Source organism: Thrips palmi, unplaced genomic scaffold (assembly GCF_012932325.1).
Source record: "Thrips palmi isolate BJ-2018 unplaced genomic scaffold, TpBJ-2018v1 HiC_scaffold_5, whole genome shotgun sequence".
In the NCBI taxonomy this organism is placed as follows: domain Eukaryota; kingdom Metazoa; phylum Arthropoda; class Insecta; order Thysanoptera; family Thripidae; genus Thrips; species Thrips palmi.
In genome coordinates this window covers 10,326,673-10,339,423 of record NW_023144632.1, presented here as the reverse complement: position 1 = coordinate 10,339,423, position 12,751 = coordinate 10,326,673, and the positions used below count along the sequence as shown (strand labels likewise).

Below are 12,751 nucleotides of genomic sequence, written 5' to 3'. Positions count from 1 at the left end.
GTTTTGCGTGGTCGAGGCGGTGCGCGGTGCGCGGGTCGGGCGGCCACCGCGTTCTTGCAGTGGACTCGCCGCGTTTGAGGCGGTGATTCGAGCGTGAAATGCACCCCCCCCCTCTTTCCCCCTACACACCTTCCCGGCGAAAAGTTTACGACGCGACCAGAGCGAACGGAACGTGATTTTTTCCCTGCATGCTTGGCGGCTTGGAGCGGCTTGCAGCGGCGCGGGGCATTGCCTGCCGACAGTGCAGGGAGCGACGGGGACGGCGACAACGCCTGTGGGAAGGGCGTGCTGGGGGCGGGAAGGGCGCCCCCCCCCTCCCTCCCGGGCCGTTGGGCTACAAACTCTAAATGCGTTGTTCCACGTCGTTCTTTGAGAATTTGTAGCCGGGAAGCTGGCGGCGATGAAGCGGAGCGCGACGCGTTTGGTTTTGTCGAGGGCCGCCGCAGTGCTGCCATCATCGTGCTGCCCTAAAAAGGGGCATGTGTGCGTCTGTGTGCGTGCGTGGCAATTAACCATGCAGAGGGACTGGGGGACGTAAATGTGCTTCAGACGGCGCCGACGCGACCGTTTCGGTTTCGCCTTTTGCCTTTTTCTCTCGTACGGCCGCGTCGTAGCAATCGCTCTCTGGACGCCGCGTGTTCCGCCACCGGCCCGCCGCCTCCGCACATCGACAGGCGTCGTGGCGGTGCTGGCGGCGTGGTCGTGGACTGGACGGTGGCCGCCAGGCGTAGGGAGGGGGTGCGAGGGAGACGGTGGCCGCTGTTCGGAGGCGGCGTGCCGGGAAGCTCCGCGCCGATGACGGTGTTGATGCAGTGCCCACGCGCCGCGCGTGGGCCGGTGTCATCGACGCGATGGTCAGGGGGTGGACTTAGGGTGGACGGCACGCCGACGGCACGCGGACGGCACTCGCGGTCGGACACGAGCGTCACGTGTTCGCGGGGTTGACTGTTTGTGCGGGCGGGAACTATTCGAGAGCAATCAGTGCCGACCGCCCCGCGATTGCTGTGTCACGTGACGCTCCGACCGCAGCTTGCTGGGTGCGGGGGGGGGGGAGTGCCGCCTCCAACATCGGCAAACTGCAACATATTCCGCCCGAATGTGCGCCGAATTCTTAAATTGAGCGCCCTTTCCAAAATTTGCTGGGCACGCCGCATCGCCATCACGTCATGTGGCGCCGTGGCTGCCAGCAGCGACCGACCGCACACTGCCGCGCAGCACAGCCCCCCGGGGCCCTGGCCGCAACATTTGGTTTGCGGGCCGCGCGCCGCGGCGAGCTGGTGCGGTCTGCTGTCAAACGACATCGCGGTCGAGCACGTCCCCGACGACGACGACGCCGTGGTCCCGGACCGTCCCGGGTTGCCTTCCGCGTGGCGTTTGGGACGAGTCGCCGAGAGTCGCGTGTAGTAATCGGAGTGGAAAGCCAGGGCCGGGCACGGCAGGGCAGGCAGGGCAGGCGGCCCGTGTAACCACCGCACAGGAGTCCCGTCCGCCTCGTCGCTCTAGTTGCAGCGACGGAACGGCGTCTAGTTTCGGCGCGTTTCGGCGAGGCTGGCGGCACGCAGCCACGCAGACAGACGAGACAAACTCCGACGCAGCTTTCGGGTTGTTATCAGGCTGGGCGGAGCGGGGCGCTAAGAGAGCGAGAGCACTGCTCACCACGAAGCCAGGCCCAGAGCTGCTTGAGCGCAGCCCGCTGTGGGAACGAACAGACCGGCCACCCCTATGCACTACCCCCCAGCCCCCCCTCCCCTCACCCGCCGTCGCACACTTGAGACTTTTTTTCCGACGCCGCCATCACCGCCCTCCCTTCTGGTGGTGCGATGCATCCGGTCGCAGACGGTCGCAGGCCAAACGGCAAAAACCTGGAAACCTGGGGCGGACCGCATGGCGAAGGAAGACGCGTCGTGTCGTGACAGTTGTGCCGCTGTGTGTGTGTGCGTGCGTGCGCGCGTGTGTGTGTGTGTATGTGTGTGTGTGTGTGTGTTCACCCTCGGGGACGGTTGGCCCCACGGCCACCGTATGCAGAGCACCGGTGCGACTGTGTTTACAGTGCGTGTGTCGGGCGCTGCGTCGCGTTGCGTTGCGGGGCTTCCGGCCGATGCGCGGGGGAGGGAGGGGGGAGGGGGACAGTGGACTCGACACACGACGGCCAAAAGAAGAAGAGGGGGAGGGAAGGGGGCTCTCTTTGGGGTTCCCGTCGGCACTCCACGGGAAATCGCACATGCGTTTCCTCATTCGAAGCACCACTTGCCTTGCACATGTGCACCGTCCGCCACGGCGCGCCGCCCGGGGGACGCGTGTATAACGAGGCCTGCCGGCCAAAACTCATCAAGCTTACGGGCGTGTGTGTGTGTGTGCGTGCGTGTTTGTTTGTCCTTTCCCATATCGTCCGCGCTCCTTACTCCCTCCGCCGCTCTCTTAATTAGGCCTTTTATCCCCCTCCCCATCTTTTCTTCCCGGCATCCTTCCCGGCTTCGCGTCTCGCGGCCATCTGTGGACATGTTATGTCTTTTTGTCCGGGCAGACACGCCCGGCCCGGAGTGGACCGATTCAGAGCGCGCTGCTTTAGTGTGCTCACTCACTCACACTGTGTGCGTGTGTATGTGTGTGTGTGTGTGTGGTGCTGTATGGACCATGCGCGTCCGTGTGTGTGCGCGCTCCTTTTTTGTTGTGCGCGGGTGGGTAAGCTGATCTGGGCCGATATCGCAGTGGCGGTGCACCTGAGGGCCGCGTAGGTCCGCCTGGTGTCGTTCCCACACTGCCTGGCTGGGCCTGCTGCTGCTGTACCTGTCCGTAGTCTGGTGTATGTACTGTGGTACAGTGCTGCATCTGGTCTGGGCTGATTGCGGATTTTTTTTGAAGCGGGGGGCGACAGGGCAGGATGCAGGTGTGGGCGGGGGTCGCATCTCGGCGCTCGCGGATCCCAGCCGCGGCGTTTTGTGGCGCGACACGGCGTGGGCCTGGCAACGCCTAGCGCGGCACGGCGTGGCACGGCACGACCTCGCTCCATCCAATCAATTCGCCAGACAGGGGCGCCGCCATCATCACAGCCGCCTCGATGACTTCCTCTGCGCGCATTGCGCAATCCACTGCACGCCGCGCCGCTACTCGGTTTTCGGTGTCTCTTTCTGCTGCCTTTTCGATAAGGCGGAAGATGCCGGGTGCACTCGCAATCCGTGCTCCCCGCCCTTTCTCCTTCATCTGCTTGTTACCCGGCCGCGCCGCGCCGCCGCGATGCCCCGCCTCTCGCGCCCTTTGTACACCGCGACGCTCTGCATGGCGAGCTCGGGGAGCTAGAGGGTTTTCATCTCGGCCCTTCTTTGTGCGCGCGCGTACAGATTGCGGCAGGCGACGGGGCGGTCCGCCCGGGCCAGGCCGACAACAGGGAGCACCGCGACGACCCTCGGGGCGTGGAGGACGGCACACTTGCAGTGCGCAGGGGTGGCATTTGGAGTTGTCCACGTGTGCGCCATGCCGAGAGATAGGGGCGCTGTGCGCTCCACACTTGGTTTGCCAGTGGGCAAGGCACGTGAAGTAAACCAGAGCGGCGCCGTCCCCATGATGCCGCCTTCCGATGCGACTGCAGCGACTGCAGCGCGGCCAGCACCGCGGCGCGTCTTTAGCGCCGCTGTCGTCGCCGCTCCGTTGTTTGCGGTGACGGCTGGCCCGGATGGGGTGGCGCGGGGCGGGGCGGGGCGAGCGGTAACGAGGGGCATTGCTCAGTGTCTTCGGCAGCGGAGCGCCGCGACGACGCCGTGCCCGCTCCGCCCGCTCCGCTCCGCTCCATATGCGCGGCCGTGGAAAGCGGGTCGCGGTGACTTCCGCGCCACTGATAATGACTCGACCACGGCTGCCTTGGCTTTGGCCACCGCGACGCGGACGACGCGGACCTAGACCCCTGCAGACTGATTCCGAGAGTCGTTCTCGTCTGTCTGTCCCCATGAGTGCGAGAGCGACGAAAACGACTCTCGGAATTAGTCTGCTGGGCGAGGCCTTCGAGCCTTCCACCTGGGAGACGGGTCCTTTGAAGCTGTACGGTCGGCACGGCACGGCACGGGCGCGGCAGGGCGAGTCGGACCAAAGTCTTTGACTATTCCCCGCGGTGGCTGTTCAAATTTGCGCGGCGTTCCCCGAAGACGAAGGCCGCGCCCTGAGCCCTTCGGATGGGGGCGTCCGGGCGGCATCACGGCGTCGAGGTGCTGAGCACGGCCGCAATCGCGCTTCGGATCTGCCCACAATCCGTCTTCTCGGAAAGGCCTCACTAAATCGCGTGCCCCGGGACCGCTTCCCGTCGCGGACCCTTCGGCGCGGCCGGGCCTCCACCCTGCTTGTCGGCCTGGCGGCCTGGCGGACTGGCACCAACGACCCGGCCGGTCAGGAAGCACCAATTTCGGAAGAACAAAAGAGTTGGGCGGTTAGTGTGAGAACCGAAGGGACCGAACGACGGGGACGGGGCGGGCACGCCGTCGGGCCGTCGGCACGGACGGGCGCGCCGCTCGACACGACAAGACAGTGTCGTGGCCAGGCACCGGAACAGCGCGACGTCCCGCGGACCACCGACCGATTCCGAAGAATAGCTCTGTCTCTCTCGCACCGGACGGAACGCAGCGCGAGTGCGAGAGAGACAGAGCCGCGAAAGAACTCTTCGGAAGCGGCGACGCACTCGATCGGCGGGGCGGAGGCGCGCGCGCAAGTCGCTGCAGCGTCGACGCCGACCGACGCGGAGTGGAGCGCGTCGCGGACGTCGCGGGACGACAAGTGTCAAGCACCTTGCCGGGGACTCGCGGGACATGCGGGCCTCGCGCGGCGCGCCTTGTGCGTTCAGAGCAGCGGTATCACGCGCGCGTATCGCGGGGCTCGGCCCGGCGGCCGGCGCCCTCCACTCGGACACGCGGCGCTACGCGGCGCTGCCCAAATGGGACACTGCCCCCCCCCCCGCCGCGTCCACACACGCGCGCCGCAGCCCACGTCTTGATACGGGACCACAAATCGCCGCCGCGCAGGTCCCCCTGGCGGCCGAGCCGAGCGGTGCCGAAGAGTGCCGAGCGGCCAGAGCCGAAGGGGACTTTGTGCCGTGCCGAGCACGGCAACCTGGGGCACGAAGGAGCCATAATCATCGAAATACCCTAAATGCTAATAGTTTTAACATCTATTAGCCAGGGGAAGGTCTTCGGCTTCGATGCAGAGCTAGATTCTGCTGCAGATGGAAATGCATGTTCGTCAGAAGGAAATTGTAGTATGTTGGTGTGGACAGAAGGCTACCTTAATATTTTTAAAATAATTTGTCCAACCTATCCTAATCAAAACCAAACGGGCTCGCTACAGATCTTATTCTCATCGCGGCAGATCTATTTCTAATGTCAACAGATCTTAGCCTACTCTATTCTCAAAATATTTCATGCTATAGTCGCGACAAGTTTCGGTCACTTGCGACCTGACCAACTTTACGTAACCTAACGTACCATATATAAACCAAACCTTAATATTCTTAAAACATATTGTCCAACCTAAAATTTGAACATAACTAAAAAGGATGGGTGAAACCGAAAAATTAAAAACTGGCTAGTAATTGAACCACCAATACTAGAGGCCGTTGGCAGAGGTGGTACCCCGGAGCCACGGAGACATCTGCTGAGGAGGCGCTCGACAACTCTACTTGAGTGACTAAGCCCCCCGAGGGTCCGGGGTTATCCCCATCCTCGAAATACCCACGTGGACCTTCGGGCTTGCCTTCGGGCCGCGCTCGGCGAGGGGGACTTCGGGCGCGCTCGGAAGGGGACCTGCGCCGCGCCGATTTGTGGTCCCCTAACCGTTCCGCGCAGCCCCGCCCCACCTCCTCACACACAAATTAAATCACGCTCTAATAAAGAGTTTCCTGCGAGGGGGGGCGTGGCCGGCGTGGCACGGCGCCCCGCGCTGTCCTAAACACGTTGGCTCGCCGTTTACACACGTATAGTTAGTGCGCGCACTTTTTCGGAACGGCGCTCCGTTTTATCCGTGCGACCCTCTCTGTTTTTCTCTCTTTCTCTCTCCCCCCCCCCCCTCTCTTTCTCTCTCGGCCGGTGTGTGCAAATGGCTGGCGGACGTGGTGTTGACGCCCGTCGCTGGGAGGGCAATTCGTCCAACCGAGTCGATGGCCGATGCCGATGGCTGCGATAAATTTGTCCGGCGGTTTGTTGGTTAGCCGGTTGGCCGACCAATTGGCCAGTGGTCTGTCAGTGGCCTGCCCCTGCCAGGGTTTCCAGGGCTTGCCGCACGTGCCTTCACGGTGAAACCAATTTGTTTTGCCGCGTGAATGTTATACTCTTCCTCCCCGACGTCGTCGTCGCAGCCCGAGGGGTTACCCACTCGTTGCTTTAGTGTACACACGATTCCGGATTCCCGCGATTCCCAGAACATATCTCTGAGAAAAAGAGAGAACTTTCGAAAAAATTCTTTGTATTTGAATGTTTTTGTGTGTATCACATGGTTACCATGACTTTAAATTGAAACTATGAGGATTTTCCATCAAATTTTGAAAGATTTAGGAATGATTCCCGGACTGAGTGTACACATGATTCCCGGAGTGGGTAACCCCTCGTCGCAGCCGCTGTGCGTGGCTGGTTGCTCGTATGCCATTTTGGGCCCGGGCGCTTTGAAACCTGGCTGGCAGCAGGGATGGCAAAGGGAAAAGAGGAGGGGGGAAGGGCGTCACTGCGTTCGGAGCGCGCCGAACTTTAGGGTACGGCGAGCGAGAAACGCGCGACCGCAGAGTTGGGCGTTGGGCTCAACGCGAACGTAGTACAGCGCGGTGCGGCGTGTGGTGGGTTCGGCGGGCAGCAGCGTGCAAAAACTGGCACCTTTCCTCGTCGCCGTCGCCGAGTGAAAAACAAACGCAGTCAAAAAGCGGGAAACTGCTATCTGCTCCGCGCCACTGCTGCCAACTCCGCCCAGACTTCCGCTTTCGGCCAATCGCAGGGTTTGGCTTTTGAAAGTTTGCAGGGACGGGCGCTGGGCTGACTTTTTGATTGGTACTTTTGTTCTTCACCTGGCGCGGCGACTGAAAGGGTTTAGCTGCGCCTCTCCAGACCGACCGTCTCGAGGATGTGCATCGGTACGGAGATAGTCATCTGAAAAGGAGGCGTTGAATTCGGTAGTCGGCTTGGCCCCGCCTCGCCCCGCCCCGCCTCTCGCGCCCGGTTTAGCGCTCGCGAACAGATTACCGTCGGCTTATGAAGTGGCCGCACGGAGTGAAAGAGATCGCCCCAGTTGACTCGCGGGCCGTGAGCGCTACGAGCGCAGCGAGCGCGGCGAGCGCTCAGCGGATTAGCGGCGCCTCGTTGACAATGCTCCTCTTCGCCTTCTTTCGACACCGAGCGTCTCGCCTCCAACTTCCTTTCCTAATGCACTTTGCCGAAAGTCGCTCGGCGTCTGTAATTTGAACGCGGCCACTCGGAAAGGCCGCTGCAGCTCCACTGCAGCTGACTCGGGCCTACCGCCCTCGGCCCTACCTGACCGTCCCGAGAGTGTGAGTGCGCGTTGCCGCGTTGGCTGAGCCACACAGCCTGCATGCCGCAGGGCCATCGCTCGGGTCGCCCGGGTCGGATGGTCGGATCCATTGGGGTGATGGCAGCCAAAGTGGCTCTCAGGGCCCGGCTGCCTCGCTGCCTCGCTCCGGACCGCCGAGGCCGCCGACGCCGTCTCTCACATGTGCAGCATCATCATCACGGGGTCCACGACGGCGCCCTCGCTGCTCGCATCGCCGCACTGCCTCGCCGTGTCAATCCCTCCGTCTGCTCTTTATTTCGGGATGAGCTGTCTTTAATTGGGGAGGAAGCCTCTCGGGAGTGAGGCCCCCCCCCCTCCCCGCGGCAAAGCTTCGTAATTGACACCCACATTTCCCGCCGGTTTCCCACGCCGAAAGGCAGAACAGCATTTCGGGCGTCGCCGGCCGCGCTGCGTTCCAAGCCGGGCCAAGCCGGGCCCGGGGGGCTGAGTGGGGGGCGGGGCGGCGTTTTGGCGTGGCGCCGCGTGGTGCCGGCCCGGGCCCGGGGCGTGGCGCGCGCTACCCATCAAAACATTTACAGTGCGTAGGCCTAGAGTGCGCGGGCCCGCCCGGCCCCCCTCGGTGCGATGAGCGATGCCTTTCGCAGTGCACCGCGCAGAAAAAGGCGAGGCCCTTGTTCGGGTTGACTAGCGTCGCCGGTCGCCACTCCAGGGTGGCCTGTTGCTGCTGCTGGACCTGCCAGACGCCGACGGGCGGACGGCTTCTGTTTTGGTATGATTCGCTGGAAGCAAGGCGGCAGCACAGCGCTGGCGGCGGCGAGCGTCGGGGCGTTCGGGGGACGGAATGTCGTAGCGTCGGCTCGGTGGCTGGAAAAAAAAAGGCAAAAGAAAAAAGTGGAGACGCAAGTGAATTCTCTACCTTGCCTTGCACGGCGGACTCCGAAGGGTCTCCCTCGCACTCAGCCGTCTCGCAGAGGTGCGAGAGAGACAGAGCGCTTCGGAATCGGCCTGCAGGGCCGAGACGGCCGGCACGTCAAGCCCACTGTTTACGCCCGAAACAACGGCGACATCCGGGCGTGGGGTACCCGCGGGAGTACCCCAGGGAGTACCCCAGGGAGTAGGACTTGCCGCGGGGCTAGGCCAACGTCTAGCTGTTCGTGTGAGTGCGCTGTGCGCCCCGCGCCCCGCCCCCAGCCCGCTATTAGTTTAGTTTTTGTCGTCGTTTTACGACTTTGCTAAACTCTCCAAATTACTGTCCCGTTGGCGCCGCTTTCCCGCGCCTTTTGGCGTAATGCGCGATGGCCGGCGATGGCACTACACTGGTCATGTGGCTTGTGGAGCCTGCCCGGCCCGCCGCCTGCCCGCCGGCCGCGGGGTGGCGAGGCGACGGCCCGATCGGCCCATCTCGGGCCAGCCTTGTTTTTGGGGCTCCCCGCCAGAGGGGGCGATCATCTCCCGATGCGATGTGCTGATCGGCGGGGCGGGGCGTGGCGGGGCGTGGCGGGGCGTGGCGGGGCGTAGCGCACCGCTCTGGAGCGCCCCGAGCCCATAGGGCGTAGCACCGGCCGCCCCGCCCTGGCCGCCCCGCCTCGGCCGCCCCGCCCCGGCCCCGCGGCGGTACAAAAGATGGTCCGCTTCATTTTCATATTGGGCTTGGGCGGGCCGGCGTGCAGGCTGGTTGCGAACCGCGCTTCTGTCTCCCTCGCGCCCTTCCGGCACGCCCCATGCGTGCGAGCGAGACAGAGCGGCTGTTCGGATTGGGCTTGGTGGACGCACCGCCGCGCCGCCGCACCGTGCCACGCATTGGCCATGCCTCTCTCTCAGCCAGGCCGGCACTTAGCCCCGGGACGTCCACGGAGATTCTTTTTCTAGCCTAACTGGCCGAACGGACCACGGGCCGTCAGGCCCAGTCAGGCCACAGCCCCCTTTTGTCCCCGGGCCATTTTTATATCCCGGCCTAGTGTCCTCGTTGATCCAAGCAGCGCCTTGTGCCTGACCTGACCTCGTTTGCCTTCCATTTTGGTTTCAACGCGTCAGTGGTATCATTTCCATGTGAAACGGGCGCGGTGGGCGCGACGGTCCACACTCTGGGAAAAAATCACAGTAAATCCTGTAGTGATAAGTACAGCTGTCACTGTAGTTCAGAGTACAGGATTTACTGTACTTTTTTGACAGGATCTACTGTGCTTTGTACGGGATTTCCTGTACCACAGGAGTTGAGTACGGAATATCCTGTACCAGGTACAGTAAATACTGTCGCCAGGCACAGTAGATCCTGTGTTCTAAACTACAGTAAATCCCGGCAAAAAAATTAACGGGATTCACTGTGGTTTTTTCGCACAGTGCAGGAGGTCTCTCTCTCTCTCTCTCTCTCTCTCTCGCCCTCTCGCCCTCTCGCCCTCTCTCTCTCTCTCTCCCTCTCACGCACACACGCACCCTTATACTAACACACACACGCGCGTGCGCTCACCTCTTTGAAAAGGCTTGACGGAACCGAACGGGACGTCTCCCCTCCTATCCGTGTGCGTTCGGTTTTGTTCCGAGAGTAAACTTGGGCTGTGTTCGCTGGGTAAATAATCGGTGCACCTGTCAGGCCGGGCAAAGGTGCCCTCTTCCCCTCCCCACCCCTCTATCCGCACTCGATGCGGTCAGACGCTGTGGGTCCCACTGCGTGTCCCGCTGCGTCCCGCCGTACTGCGGGAGGGCCTGCAGGAAGGAGGAGGCGTCGTCGCGCCGCGGAGAAAGAAGACCCGGTGGTGCAGTGCAGTGGCGTGTATCGCGCCGTGCACGTTCATTGGCGCGGCAATAGAAATAGGAATGGTGGTCCCATGCAGAAAATCCCATCTCCCGGCTTCAGCTTTATTGCCATCCCGCGGCTCATGAGTTTCGCGAGGCTGCGAAGCTGCGCGGAGTTTATTGCGCGTCTGGACCTGGGCAACTCGAGGCGGCCCCGTCTGCGTAAAGCTCACCGGGCGAGGGGGGCGAGGGGGAGGGTCTCTGGCTAGATGTTGCGGGCGCGATGCTGTCCGGTGGGGGTGGGGGTGTGCCGCGGCGGGAAGGGCTTGCCGCCTTGCGTGCTGTTGCGGGCCGGCCGGCTGGCGGACGGGTGACTCGCCCGGTGGTTTGCAGCATCCTGGAGATCGGGCAAATAGTGGCCCAGCCAAGCCCGGTGGCGTGCCGAAGTGCCGACTCCGTGTCGCTGAGAGGGCTTAACGGTTCCGGCCGGCCGGGTCGGGGCTCTGCGAGTCGTCGCGGCGGACGCGGCCTGCCTGGCCTGCCTGGCCTGCCTGCTTGGCCTCTTGACATTCAAGAGCCGGGACCTGACCCGGGCCCGGCCATGCGATTGCCATGGCACTGCACTGCTGGCTCCGACATGGCCGTCGTCGCCTGGTCTGGCGCGCGGGCGAGCTTTTCAAAAACGGAGCGACTGGTGAACTGTGAACCTTGCGCCGCAGTTGCGATGTGTGTTGGCGACTCAAACGGACTCCTCCACCACGCCAGCGGCGCACGGCCGGCGCCTTCCAGTCTCCATTGCCAGTCGAAGGGCGGCCGTCCGCTCGGGTGTCAAACGTGTCGTGTCAAAGGGCCGAAGTGCCTCTGCATTCCCTTGCCCGAGAAAGGTCCTCATGTTCCTCTTCTCTCGTTGTTGCAGGTCGCCATCTCCACTGCCTCGGCCACGCTCCGCACCGCCCTGGACGGGCGTGCCACCATCGGGCAGACCGTGGTGCTGATACCCGACTCCTGGGGCGAATCCTGCCTGCCGCCGCTGCCAGGCATCGGCCCTGACGGCGAGGCCGCCAAGCCCACCGTCGTCTCGTCCATGGGCGAGACCCCGGACATCACGGTGATGAAGCTGGACCCCGCCTTCGGGTCGAACCTCTTCACGCAGCAGTCCCGCGGCTGCGGCCAGCCGGGCGACCAGGTGTACCTGGGCTCTACCCTGCTGGAGGAGCCCTTCCCCGACCTAGGGAGGCGCCTGGCTCGCGAGTTCGCCAAGTACCGCTACGGCGTGTTCGACGAGAGCGGCATCGAGGACGACCCCATCTACCCCATCTGCCACCGCCGCGAGCCGAACAACCGCCTGTCCTTGACGGGCTGCTCCGACCTGCCCCTCGAGGGCGAGCACACCGCGTGCGCCACCGGCACCAACCACGCCAACCTGTCCGAGCTGGTGCAGCCCTCCTCGCACTCCTCGCTCATGTTCGCGCCCTCCGTGCCCCACGTGGACCACTTCTGCGACGAACACACCCACGACAGACTTGCACCCACCAAGCAGAACGCCTTCTGCGGCCGGCGCTCCGTCATGGAGGTCATCAACTTGCACGATGACTTTCGGGGGAGCAACAGGGCCAACGCGTCAGTCCCCGTGCCTCCACCCTCCTTCGTCTACAAGCGGGCGACGCTGACGCGCTACATGCTCGTCGTCGAGGACTCCAAGGACATGTCCATCCGCGACACCTGGACCTTCCTCCGAACGGCGGTTCGCAAGTGGGCCAACCTGGACCTGACCGTCAACACCGAAGTCGGCTTGTTGGTAGTCAACGAGTCTTCCTCAGCCTACACCGTCCCCTTGCAGGCCATCAGCGGTCCAGATGCCCGCAGTCTCATCTCCTCCAACATACCCTACACGGCCGCGGAGAGCCACGCCCCCGTCTGCTTGTCCTGCGCCGTGCGCAAAGCACGCGAACTGATGAAAGAACGGGAGCGCCTCAGCGGCCCCGCCAGCTCCGTCATCATCCTAGTCGGGTGCGGCACCGACAACCCGGCTGACCTCAAGCTCGCCGCCATGGAGGCTGCCGCCGACGGAGTGCGCGTCGCCACCATCACCTACCCCGCCGTGATCAGAAGCTCGCCCCTCGACATTGCTGCCTCCGTCACCGACACCCTCGCCTTCATCATCGAGGAGAAGGGCTACAGCATGGCCATGTCCATGCTCGGCGCCTACTTCCGCCTGACCACCGCCCTCTTCGACATCACCACCCACTTCTACGTGGGCCACCTCAGCCTCCTGCCCATCGAGGTGCACCGCCGCGCGCTCAACGACCTGTCCAAAGACCTGACGGGGTCCTTCGTCATGGAGGAGGGCATGGGCACTCCCTCACGGTTTGGCGTGTACGCCTACGACACGGAGAACCCGCTGCTCAGGAATATCTTCCTCGTCTCGCCCAGCCATAAGAGCTACTCCTTGCGCACTGAGCAGCACATCAACGTCAGGATGCTCTCCCTCGCCACCGACATCAACGAGGTAAGTCGCGCCACGCCACGC

The 12,751-nt window shown here is 63.5% G+C and overlaps 1 protein-coding gene across 1 annotated transcript in view; it reads left to right on the top strand.

The window, feature by feature from the left end:
* Positions 1–12,751, top strand: part of LOC117650589 (calcium-activated chloride channel regulator 2-like) — a 79,698-nt gene that overhangs the window by 60,419 nt on the left and 6,528 nt on the right. The window contains exon 2 of the mRNA XM_034394118.1: positions 11,138–12,730. Within this exon, the coding sequence (XP_034250009.1) occupies positions 11,138–12,730 (1,593 nt within the window). The remainder of the gene's footprint in view (positions 1–11,137; positions 12,731–12,751) is intronic.